Source organism: Sciurus vulgaris (assembly GCF_902686455.1).
Source record: "Sciurus vulgaris genome assembly, chromosome: 1".
NCBI classification, from domain to species: Eukaryota; Metazoa; Chordata; class Mammalia; order Rodentia; family Sciuridae; genus Sciurus; species Sciurus vulgaris.
In genome coordinates, this window is record NC_136461.1 from 96,681,327 (window position 1) to 96,694,936 (window position 13,610).

A 13,610-nucleotide genomic window follows, 5' to 3' on the forward strand; every position below is an offset into this window, starting at 1 on the left:
TTTGGACTTGGGTGGTCCTGCAGGATGACGCAAGGTATGGGCTTTGAGCTGGTCTTAATGGATGATAGGTTTTGAATCATAAAATAGCTACTTTGATAGTCAGGCATATGTACCTTAAAAGCAGTTTTAAAACATCAAATCTTAATCCTGGTTGTTCTAAAATTATTTATTAATTTATCTATTATTTATTTATTTAATTAAATGGGTGGATCCATTATTTATTAAATGGGTGACAGAAATACTATCAATTCATAAGTTAAACAAATTAAACAATGCTTTTAATTATTTCTGTATTGGGACCCATAACTCTAGAAACACCTTTTGAGCTAAAAGCCCCACTGAAACATACACACATTCATGCATACAAACTTTGAGTATGATTGGAAGCACCTTGGACTATTTTTAAGCCAGAACCACCAGTCATCCCTCTTTCCTTCTCTGAGAAATTGCATCTATATAAATAGGAAATAGATTCACTTCATTTCCGAGATAATGGCTCACACTTAAAACATACCCCAAAGAATCTCTCATGAAAGACTAATGCAACCAGTTCATATCTGTAAATATAAATTGAGTAGAATGGAATCCTCAAGTGAGAAATTATTTCTTTAGTGTTATCTTCTAGTTTCAGGCACCAGCTTTACTTATTGGTCTGGATGGCTGAAGTCCCTATTTGGTTTTTTGTGTAAGAACACTGTACCTTATTTCAAAAGCAAATGTATAGCTTTGTTAGGGAAGTGGCTATATACTTAATGTCCATTCAGTGTTTGGGGAATCATCAGTTGCTTGCTCTCGTTTGGTGTGGGAGTCATGTTTTGTTTAAGTGCATCAAAGCCAAGTTAAAAGCAGACGTGTGGTTTGTGTCTTTGTCCATTTATTTTCTGTTTAGACCAAATGACATTATAGCTGGAAAATAACATTCCCTGATTTTTCCTGATGCATGCAGATCCTCCAAAGTTTAATAGGATTTGGCCGAATATTTCTTCCCTTGAGGTTTCTAATCCAAAACAAGGTAGGAGCATGTAAAAATTCCTACTGACATAAAATCCCATGTTTGGGGGAAAATCCCATAACCACTTTTTAACACTAAATGAGAGCATTATCATGAATACCATCTCTTTTAAAGAATCATACTTTGAATCTTTACTCCAATATGAAGATTGTCCCAGGTACATTAGGGCAAAAGATGAAGGAAAATGAGATGTGTTGAAGTTATAAACCCTTGAACAAATTTACATTGAATGTCAGTCAGTCCCAAGAGAAGCCTAGAATTCTGTTGCCATCACAGTGTGGAATATAAATAACTCTTCAAAACTTGTAAATGACACAGGCTTTGCACTGTCTCATTTTTACTTTAAGTAAAACTGGTCCCCCAGTTGTATTGAGGGTTTGGGTAAATAGGTAAGGGCAGTATTGTGACAACGAACAGATTCGTTTTCTTTTACTATTGCTCCATATTGCAAACTTGCAAAAGTTTGGAGCAATCTCCCCCCGCCTCTCACACACACACACACACACACACACACACACACACACCCAAACATATCACATATCACAGTAAATTTTCTTGATTGGAAATTTCCCCTTTATCCCCTTTATAATTACCATTCCTCTCCAAAGTATTGAGTAACCTATTTGCTGTCTGTCCTTACAGCAGTAATTATTTTCCGACTTCTAATGTCGGAAGGAAGGAGGGAAGAGTGGGAGGAAGAAAGGGAGGGAGGAAAGAAGGGGACCAGCAAGGGAAGGCAGGAGGGCACACTGCTTACACAGGAAGAAATAGAACCTTCAAAAACTCAACACTAAGACAATAAACTTCATAAGTTGTAGAATGTTAAATTCATATTTATTAGTATATATTTATTAATATACACATTTATTAATATACACATTATACATGTATACATACACATGCAAGAGAGTTTATTTTAATATAAAACTATTCTTTTGCCTTCTTCCTTCTCCAAAAAAAAAGCAAACAAACACCAACAAAAAACAAGACTCATCTTTGACTTCTACCTTCCTTAGTTATATACAGGATGTTCTTTTTAAACTCTAATGAATACAGATGAAGGAAATGAGGGAAAGGAGGAACCAGGAAATAGCTGCTAAGCAGAACGAAATATATTAGCAATTTGTTGAGAGTCAAATTGAAAAGGACGCATTTCCAGTCCGTGATCAGAGTGATGAAGGCGAGGCTGTCCTAGATACATGCATTACTAGCAAATAGAATTATCTTAATCATCTTCTCCAAACTAATCTCTTCAAGTTTCTGCACACATGTGGAAGAAGAAATACAGATCAAGCTCACCACTATTATTCTAATCCTATGAGGACTCAGGAAGTTTTGGTAGTTTTATTCTTTGGCAAGTTCAATAAGATCATCTTGGGTGAAACACCACTCAGAAGTTCCCACTGAATTCCATAGCTCTGCAAATTACACAAGAGAGGAGCTAAGACTTAACACTTCTCCACAGTGAGTTTTGAGTTGAACAAGATTATATATTGTTCAAAACCTGAAACAGACCCATTTAACTATTTTGCTATGTTTTCTGCAAGTGTCACAAGGACCCAAAGCTTTCAGAAATATCGTTAGGTAAATCCAGTTGTGCTGTTTTAGAATATGGCTAATGAACTCAAATGAATTTATTAAAGAAACAGCATAGTTAAATAAAGTGCTTGAACTTGAAATTTTAGTGAAAGGCACCCTTTGCAGCAGAAGCCAGTTCTGTGGAGCCATAATTTATCTTGTCAACATCTGCAGAGAACATCAGGCTCAATTCTGTTTTTTGCTATTTTCACAAGCAATTCTTCATGAATAATTGGAAAAGAAATGGCAGGCAAACTTAGAGAGAAAACCCTGACATTAACAAACTGATATCATCACTAAGGGAATAAACAGAAAATCACAATTGTTAAGGGTACTCATGTTGAAGGTGACTCTGAGACCAAGGCCCAAATGCTGCTGAATGGTTGGTTGACCATTGTGACTATGTCCTGTGATGTCTAATCAGTTCAACAAAAAGTGGTCTAGCTGGTTTATATATAAACAAACTTATGGAGACAAAGCAACAGAGTGAATTGAGGCCATGATATTGCTAATTAATTCTAGTTTAAAAGAGGGACAGTTGGGGATCCTAATATCCATATTGTTATGGGAAAAGAATCTTTGCCTAACTGGAGTCTAGATTTAAATGATAATTCTTTCACCTCTGAAAATAAAGTTTCTAAACTTTACTACTGACAATGTTGAACCATTTTCAGCCAAATATAAATCTTCCTTTGTAATCGAAACAAACTCTCAGGAACAAGAAGTACAAGTAGTCTCCCCATTTAGAGTTACTTTTTGAGTGGGTTGTTAATAAGATATTATAGTTTGAACGTTTCATTATTGTTTCTAATTTGCTGTTCATTCTTTTAAACCTATCCAGTTGCTCCAAAATTAGCTTTGTCAACAGTTTCTTCTGTTCAAGTTGCAAACCACAAGAGAGGTAGGAATTCTTGGATTCATACAGTGATTTCATGGTGTTATGTGTTGTGAAACATTGCACTGTATGAATCTGGAATATTTGTGGAGTGTACCCATCAGCTTATTGGTGAGGCATGTTGACTGATACCTGAGAATGTCATCCTTATACAAAACAAAACAAAACAAAAAAAGCTTCACTCAGAAATCTGACTGCAATTAAAGATGTTGCATCATTTGTTTTCTGAAAGATTAATATGCGAGTATGTATTATAACAGTCTAGGTTTCTGTTTAGACCAAGAATCTAAGAGCCCTGACTTGGACACTTGTTAGCATTGAAAATAAGGAAACCCACTTACTGTGCATTTCGGGGAAGCTTTCCATGAAGCCATAATGGCAGCTTCCACGTATGGTACTCATTTTACTTTGTGTCACATGAAAACACACTGGAATGTATGTATGCTTCCAAACATCTTTGAATGAATTTGAAGAATATCTGTGGAGATCTGCACTGAGTTCCATGTTGATGATGATCCAAACAAAAGCAAGTAGTATCTCATCTGTGACTCATGAATGGCCCATTCCAGTGAGCATCCATCATTCACCAAATGAAGGTTTTTCAGAAACATAAACACCCTGTTTTTTGTTCACCATTTTCCTTTAAGTGTCCCATGTAACAGGTGTGTCTTGTGTTCCACTCTTGACTGTTGGGCATATGTCGTTTTGTTCTTCTTATTGTTCTGTTTTTTTCCATGGAACACCTCTTACAAAGAAATACAATTAACAAAAGCCAAACTTACTTTTTGACCCACTTGGTAAAAATGACCATAAAAGCTTTCCTATTGCTTACTGAATTTCATCATCTTCCAGATTTAGTCAGTGTTGAGTTTGTTCTTCTGTGTCCTGTAGAGAAAAGGAGGAAACTGCTGAGACTGGAAAAAAGGAAACTGATAATATTTAAACCTTGTCTTAAATTTGCTACACATTGTATTTGAACTATGGAACAGGGAAGGTGACCTTTTAAGGGGAATCCAAACAGGTTTGAAATTTGGGGAACTAAATTAAGAACACAGAAGCCTCTGGTTCAGAGAATAACAAGTTGCTTAGGGCAGGTGGTGCATGGAAAACCTGTGACAGCCAGTCATTAAAGCCACAGTAGGAATGCCATTCCTCATCTATTATATGCAAATCTGTGGAGTGAAACCAAGGAGATAAAGGAGAAAGGAGGCAAAGAGGGTTTTACAAAGTCCATCTCTTTTATATCACATCAAGCTGCTGGATACACGAGAGGCCTCTTGACCTGGGGTTGGACCCTGTGTCATTCATTCTCTCAGTTCTTGAGGACACTGCACTAATGAGGTCCAGACACATCCCAGAGGCAGGAAAAAGCCACCTAATTAAGAAGACTTAATTCTAAAATGTGTAGAAAAAGTTCTATAGCTACATAAGGGTGCAAGATAGGGTGGGGAGGGGATAGGACTGGAGAATGCTAGAGCCTCTTTATTCCCACTGCCCCTGAGAAAGTGTCATCCTGTTAATGTGAAGGGAAAATACTTTCAGATCTAATTTCTTTAGCTTCTAGCTGAAGTCTTATTTCCAAATCCTTTCTTTTTGAATGACTAAAATGAATTTTCATCAGCTAGGATTTGAATAAGCTTTTCTCATTTGGAAAAAAAAAAAAAAAAAAAAAACCTACCTGTGCCACATTCAGAGTATTTTATATAATATTCACATAGGTAATGTAATAAAGTAATTACAAGCAACTGGGGAACACTAAGAAGAAGAAACAAAAGGGAAACTGAATCCCCTCCTCTTCCTGACATTCTTTTTCTTCAATTCTCTTTGTCTCCAGCCTTCTGTTTCCCTGTGACTCCTACTTCCTCAAGTCAGTCTTAGAAGGGATCTTTTAACCTCTTAGGAGGCTCTGGCCTTTGCTAATCTGGATAGTCAATTTTGAACTCTTCCCTGCTTCTAAAATGTCTCTAGCCTTTATTGTTTTTTTAACTAGCCATTATGTAATACTTTATTTTCATAATTGCTTTCTATGTGGAACATGCCATAAATATGATATATAATACATAATATGAAAATAAATACATAATATATAATATTATGAAATATAAAATATTATTCATAGTATTTTTTCCTGTCTTCCCACTAGACCAAAGACACTCAATATGTACATGGGGAGGGGTTGGATTTTGCTCCCTGGGGAATATTTGACAGTGTCCAGAGACACATTCAGTTATCATGGTTTGGAAGTTGCTACTGCTTCTACTGGATGAGATCAGGGATGTTTCTGAATATTCTTCAATGTGCAGGACAGCCCCACCCAACAAACAAATATTTGACCCCAAATGTCAATCATGCTGGGATTGAGAAACCTTGCACTAGACTGTAGAACTAGACCTCGTTCACTTTGTCTCCTGGTATGTGATGCCTGGTCCAGCACAGCTCAATAAATAAGTAAATATGTGTTTTCAATGCTTGCCCTATCATATCATCATGTATATGTGCTTTGGAGACCCCCTTTAGCTAGCTTTGTTTACACAACAGTAATAATGCCTGAAAAAGCTATATACATATGATCTGCAATGCAATTTGAGATTAAAAACTATATAAAACCACAGCAATTTTTTCAGAAATATGGTCTTTTTGGATAAACTGACCTGTGCATAAATATGCAGTCAATATAATATATATATTGCAGATATATATATGCAGATAATATAATCATTAACAGTTATATTTTACTGTGTGGCTGTTGTTTTTCTAAACTCTTCAATATATACAATATAACCAGATTCTCCTAGGTGATTCAAATGGTGGAATAATGAATTTAAACCTAATTTTCCTTCATCTCCAAAGGAGGTGCCTTGGGATCACCATTCATTCATTTATTCATTCATTCAAAATCATTTTTTGAGTGATGAGTATGTGCCAAATGACATTTTCAGTTACGCGATTACAGGTATGGGCAAAAGAGGCTACAGTTGTGTATTTGTAGTCGGAGTATAAAAGGATAATTTTTAATATACTTTTGAGATATTGTAAATTCTATTAGAAAATATTAAATAGGAGTTGGAAATTAGGGAATCTGATGTTTGGGTTTGGAACTATTATTTCAGATAAAGTGATCAGAAATTTCTCTTTGAAGAGAAACTTAAAAAAAAAAGTTAGGAAACAAATAGTGAGTAATGTTTGAGTGGGGCTCTGGGGAGGAGTACACTGGACACAGGTAATGGCGAGCGCAATGACCCTGAGGAACCCTACATGTTTGAGGAGCAACTTGGAGGCATCACATTGGAAATGAGGAGGAACCTGGTGGCCTGGAGCCCCAGGGAAGCCAAGGACCAGAGCACCTGGGAATGAATGGATTTCTCTTTTATTCTAATGAGATGTGAGGCCATTGGGAAATGGTCACTCTGACTACTATGTTAAGAAGAGATTGTCATAAGGGTGGAGGTCAGGAAAGCGGACTGGGGACAATGGCAATAATCCAGGTGAGGAGTGACAGTGACCTTAACCCGGAATGAGATGGCAGAGATGCTGAGAGGTGGTCAGGTTTGGAATGTATTTTAAAAGAATAGCCAAGTAGGTCTGCTATTGGATTGGTTGTATGGAATGGGAAAAAGAGGTGCATCAAGAACAACTCCAGGCATTTGGAAGAAGAATGAAGCTGTTATTCACTAAGGTGGTGCCACCTGGTGCCACCTGGACAAAAAGGAAAAGACATTTTTAAAACAAATGAAAGGAGTAGGGAAGGGGGAGAATCCTGAGTAGGTGATGGTCCCAAAGCCCCCTGTTTAAGGAAAGACTGCCAGGCAGCTCTCAGGAATCCATTGAGTTAATGATGATGAATTTGAAGTGGGATTTGTTTCAAAGTGGTTGGAGGAAAAACTTCAGCCATGTTCAACTGCCAGCATATGGGCCCAGAGAGGCAGAGAGCTGCATTTAACCAAGATCAGATTTTCCCAGGAGTCTAGGATTAGGGATAGTGGGACCATGGAGTATAACAAAAGAAGTAAATGTAAGGATGGACCATGGATTCTATACCCTAAGAATAGAAGGGGAAGGCTGGGCTTGGCAGCAAGTGCCTGTAATCCCAGTAACTCTGGAGGTTGAGATAGTATAGTAGCAAATTGCAAGTCCAACTTCAAAAGCAATCTTAGTGAGACCCTAAAAAGGGACTAGGGATGTAGCTCAGTGGTAAAGTGCCCCCGTGTTAAATCCCTAGTATGAGAGAGAGAGAGAGAGAGAGAGAGAGAGAGAGAGAGAGAGAGAGAGAGAGAGAGAATGGAAGACATGGCAGAGAATTAAAAAATTATTAAACTTTTTTTTTTTCTTTTTTGCAGTGCTGGGGATTGAACCCAGGGCCTTTTGCTTGACAGGCAAGCACTGTACCAACTGAGCTATATCCCCAGGCCTTAAACTATTAATATCACCCTTCAGGATCTTAATATGAATGCCACTCACATTATGTCATTAATGATCATTAATGGGGTCTGTGCCTGAGTGAAAGGTCTAGGTACTAAAGAATGGTAAACTAACAAGAGTACTAGAAAATAATATGGCACTCTAATAATTATATTTGAAATACCTTTCATTTATATAATGTTCTCATGTTTTTCAAATAATTTTCAAAAAATATCTTTTTCATATTTAATATTATCAGATATGTCATGGCCAGAGAAGATAGCTTAATTAATGTCACAAAAGAGTCCTAGAAGTTCTAAAAATGGTATTCACCCATCTCATAGATTTTAAAACATTTAAATATCCACTTATTTTCTGAAATAAGTTTAAAATAGTATGTTTAGCTGAGTATAATTTTTAAATAATTATTTAACTTTTCCTATCAAAATTAATAGATAAGTTTCCAAAAGAGACCCACAACTAATGTCATCACAGAAATGTGTACTGCTCATTTAATTTGAATAGTAGTAGGCAACAATACTACATTTGAATGGCCATGGGGAATCATGGAATGGGTCTCAGAAGGTTGTGCTTGTATATCTTTTTTTCCCCCCGGTGCTGGGGATTGAACACAGGGCCTTGTGTGCACAAGGCAAGCGTTCTACCATTGAACTTCCTTCCCAGCCCTGAACGTATATATTTTACAGATATATTTTTTTCTTTGCTAAAGTTTTGTCAGATGGAGCTAAGCAAGTAGTTCTGGCCAATGGGCAGAAACTGCAGAATCCTTTAAATACCCACAAAGGAACCATATTATGAAAATTCTCCAGTCTCATTCTTCACATTTCCTCAGTTTCATGTCTTTCATGCTCTTTAGTTCTTTCATTAGAAATGCCAATTTTCACCGGCCCCCGCTCTGCCTTTTTTAAATAAACTCTACCTGCCTCAATGTTCAAATTCCACAGTCATTTTTCCTAATTTCCATCAGGTTAAATGAATTTCTCCTTCTATCTAGATTGCTTTGTGTGTCTATTTCATTTTTCTTAGCACATACAGTTTTGCTTTTAGCTACCTGAGCATGTGTTTGTCTTACCGACTAATCAAACTTCTGGGTAGTTCCAAAGATGAATTTTTACACATGAGAGATGCTTTTGAAAAAAGCTGGAATCTTTAAATTAGGGACACCAAGGACCAACTTGGGTTGGGGAATTCAAAGAAGGACAACCAAGAAGGGGCCTCTTCCAGAGGAGGAGACCCTGAGGATGGGTGTGTCATTGCTCTCTCCTCAGGAAGCTCTAAAGAAATCTTTGGGAAGCAATTAGATTTGGATTCTGCAACCACTGTTTCTGGGAGGCTGCAGGCCAGAAAGATTCTCACTGCTTCACACCCTCAGAGGAGGAAAGCTCTAGAATCCTTGCCAATTTCCTAAAGAGTCAGAGATGCCAGTATAAATGAGTTGTAACTCAAGCAGGTATCATGGAGTGGAGTGAATGCTATTTTTCTGAGAGAATTTACTTTAGTGATGTGTAATTTTATTATTATTGGTGATGGTGTTATTATTTAATTGGCATGCCTTAACTATTGAATTTATTTTCTTATTTCATCTCCCACATTGAAATTCCAATGCCTTCTTCTCCCAATAATCTCCTTCCCTCTCTGATTTCTCTCATTCTTATTCTCAGTCACACTCCTGCACATAAACACAGCAGATCTCAAAGACAGGAAGTGGCTTGGCTTCACACACTTCTTCTTGTTTCCTGGGTATCTTCTACTCTTTGCCAAGACCTGGGTCCTTCATTTCTTCTATCCAAATTGAGTATCATTCCATCAGGACCTTGATGTCAACAGGCTACTGCATTAACCAGCTTTCTAACAAATGAAGCACACTCTTTCAATAAGTGATAGTGTATTAACAAAACCATTTTTAGATATCGTCACCTCTCCTTATTCTTCCTCACTTGATAACATTCAATTTTACTCTGATCCTCAAAATGTAATATTCCTCAAAGTTTATGTAGGTCAAAAGAGTAATCTGACAACTGGCATAGTACCTAGAATGTAACAGACTACCTCAATAAAATATTGAGTGACTAAGTGAATGGATGAATGAATGAATGGATTCAAATTGTGATTGTGTTTGAATGGTGGGATCAAATAAAATCCAGACATGAAAGAGAAGAATAGAGAGAGAGAAACAGTTTTCAGTGTTAGGATTGTCCTACCTTACACCTGTCCAGCTAGGCCTATCCCCATCTTTTGAGAAGACACAAGTAGATTTCCCACCTACTTACCACTCACAATTTCTTTTGTTTCATTTAATAATTATTTCTACTAACAGAGGGACTGTCTTGGCCTTTTGTTTTTAAGCATTTGAATTAGATTAACAGGTTCTTGCTTTGGCTGAGATGAGGCAATCCAGTCACCCTCCACCATCCCCAACTGCTCTCATCCTCTTCTCTTTGTCTCCCCATCTTGTTCTTTCCACCATCCCTCCTAAGCCTCAGAGGCTAACATTTTAGAGAAAAAAAAAAAAAGAAAAGAAAAGAAAAAGAAACCTGGGCATACAGTAGCTGCCTACAGCTCCTTCCCCCACTTTTTTTTTTTTTTTTTTTTTTTTTTTTAGCAGACTTGGCACAAAAATCAATAGAAAAGGACATCTTAAGAGTACATTTTTTAAAACGAATACATGAAGATTTGGCCTGAAGAAAGACATAAAGAGCCATCTTCTCCTCTTAGCACTGGGAAAAATTCAAAATATAGAATTGTCCCAATCCCTGTTAAATTTGCCACAATTTCTGTGAAATCTGGACCAGATTACTCTTTTGACACGAACAATAGTAGGACAAAGAAGCCATGGGGGACAGGAGATTCTGACCCTCAGTGCTTATGTGCTTCCCTCCCTCTTTTTAAGACTAAAAACATGAAAAGAAAAGGGGGGGAAAGGGTGCAAAGATGGAAAAGTTTTCCATATGCAGAAATTACTTTCGCATCAATGGAAACCAAGCTTTCCCAAATTTTAAAAGGTGTACACCTGCAAATGCTTCTGTTCATCTTGTCTGCCAAGAATTGATGATCTTCAGTCATGTTCTGAATGTCCGACCTTTCTATCCTGCTTGAAACAGATGCTACTTCCATGCCAGTCAAAACCACCTGTTGTCGCCATGTGTTGTGTGGATTCAATATATGTAATGCCATTCCACCATCTTTTCTCCATCCCTCATTTCACCCAAGCATGTAGTGTGCTATTTCTCTGCTGCAGTATACACTCTGTATACGTTTCTGTTCTTCCTTGCAAGACTGCGAATGCTTCGGCCACTCCAATCGGTGCAGTTATATCGATCTGCTAAATACAGTCATTTGCGTGAGCTGTAAACACAACACTAGAGGGCAGCACTGTGAGTTATGCAGGCTGGGCTACTTCAGAAATGCTTCTGCACAGCTGGACGATGAGAATGTGTGCATAGGTCAGTTCCATTATAATTTCAGCTTTTGTTCTGTGCCTTTGGAGCTATGGGGAGCTATCTAGGGTGGAGAGGCTGGTGATTTGCACAACAGCTGAGCAAAAATGAACTTTCTCAATGGAGCAAATATCCTTGTGGTAGATTTAAAATTCATTTGTACTGGTTGAAATCGTACTTGGGGACTATATTTTGAAGCCTTATGTTGTTTTTGCTTTAAAGATGATGGTCTGAGAAATCATGTTTAGGAAATGAATAAATTTCTTTCTTTCTCTTTCTTCCTGTCTTTTTATTTTTTATTTTTTGCATGAATTCTTAAAACCTGATAATTTTGACTTGATTTTTTTAACATAAATTGTACATTCAACCTTAAAATGAAATTCATTGTGCAGGATTTAATTATGAATATGAAAATTTGAGATACAAATCCATGCATATACTTGGTGATCAAGTTTTGGGGAATAAAAATGTTGCCTTTTAGAATTGAAAGCTACCAGCAACTGATCATATAAATGTTTGCCTTTTTCATCTACAATAATGAAATTCCATTTATTCAATTTTTCCTTTAGTCTTCCAAATGATGAGTGATTTCTCAATTAATTCTCCAATCTTACAAGATGCACAAACCCTAGAAAACTGGGTCTGTGGAGTCCTTTGAGCATATCCTCTCCCCATCAGTGACTACTGCTTTTGTCTCCTGGGGAGGACCAGGTACCCTTCCCTCTTAAAAAAACTTCTTCTATTTTTCTCATAGTAGGACCTATCTTTACAAAAAAAGAAGCTGATGGAAAAATAATAAACAATAAATGGAATTTCGCTCCATAACTTAGTCTGAAGAAATGTGTATCTTTGAAATGCTGTGTCTGTTACCACACCGGTAGGGAGCTACATATGCAAACAATTTTAAAGGTAGTTTTTTTTCCCACATAAAAACTAAATTAAATAGAATACACATGATGGAAAATACCAGGTGGTTTTTTCATTAAAAAAAAAAAAAAGAAAGAAATGATTCGGTTGTCAAGTGTCACATAAAATAGTTGTACAGCTGTTTTGAATTAAATTTGGCCAAGTATACATAATCCTGTTTGTGTCTACAATATTTTCTATTTTTCAAAGTGTTTCTTTATTTATTATTTGTGAATAAGTGAAGAAAGTACTGGACTTAGAGGCTGGAGAGCTGGGTTCAAGTCCCAGTTTGCTATTTAATAACTGTATGTCTTAGGTAAGTCATTTGAGCCTCCTGGTCAAATCACTAGCAGATGTGAGCACAGGAAACACTGGGTAAACTGTGAACTGACCTGCAATTGTCTTTCAATTTTACCCTCATTAATACGTAGGGTAAGTATTACATTGATAATTTCCGTTATTTTCTAGTTGAGAAAAATAAGGCAAATTGATCCAATTGTACAGTTTTAGCAAAGGGCTTTCTGACTTCAAAGACTGAACACTCTCTCCTAACCACTCTGACACAATTAGCAAAGCTGAGCATGTCAGATTTTGACTCATAGTATGTTTTTTGGATGACAGCAGCAATTCCACTCTGAGCTTGTGAACAGAAGTTCAATTGCCTTCATAACACTTGGGTTTCAAAGATTTGAGGGTATTAATAAAAACCAAAAGACATGTAGCTGTCTGAATTTTGAATGCAGAGTATATTCCACTGAATGCCATTTGTAAAGATATATAAATGTCAGACTGTAAATATGGAAGCAACAGAAAAAGGCAAAATAAATAGGAGCACAGAAATAAAATGTAATCATTTTACAAAATATGCAAGTTTACAATGTTTCACAATATTTAATATTTTAAATAAATCAAAGAAAAGGCCCTAAAGGAAAAGATTGCATATTAAATTTGAGAGGATACACCACAAGTAATTGAGAATTAATTTTAACACCATTTTGTCTAGAAAGCACTAATGAAAATGAATGGGTATTTACCTAACTGCAAAATTACACACTAATCTTGGAAACTGAATTTTATCTACGTCTTCTCTAAATTAAAATTTTTAAAAAGGTACTTGCCAATTCTTTAACAATTAAATTCACCATCCTGACTGTGAGGGAACAACTCATATCTTTGATAGATGAAGACTCTGTGTTGAAATAGATGTTTTAAAGTACTTGCATCATTTTATATTATGGCAAATATAAAATGCAGCTGGCTCGTCCATGTTGCCACGGTGATCACTGCTTTGTGATTACTGGTGAATTTACCCATTTGTCATTCAAATTCCAAACACAGACATGTCTCCAAAGATGCATGTAAT

At 36.6% G+C, this 13,610-nt stretch overlaps 1 protein-coding gene across 7 annotated transcripts in view; it reads left to right on the plus strand.

Moving 5' to 3' along the window:
• The window catches only part of NTNG1 (netrin G1), a 408,943-nt gene that overhangs the window by 344,079 nt on the left and 51,254 nt on the right, over positions 1 to 13,610 (plus strand). For 2 of the 7 annotated variants that reach the window (XM_079132933.1, XM_079132934.1), the window contains exon 6: positions 11,180 to 11,347. The exons of 2 other annotated variants lie outside the window; for them this stretch is intronic. In XM_079132933.1, the coding sequence (XP_078989059.1) occupies positions 11,180 to 11,347 (168 nt within the window). Of the gene's footprint in view, positions 1 to 946; positions 1,013 to 3,431; positions 3,492 to 11,179; positions 11,348 to 13,610 lie in introns of all 7 variants that reach the window. 3 more of the 7 variants (XM_079132939.1, XM_079132936.1, XM_079132937.1) reach the window with 3 other exon arrangements.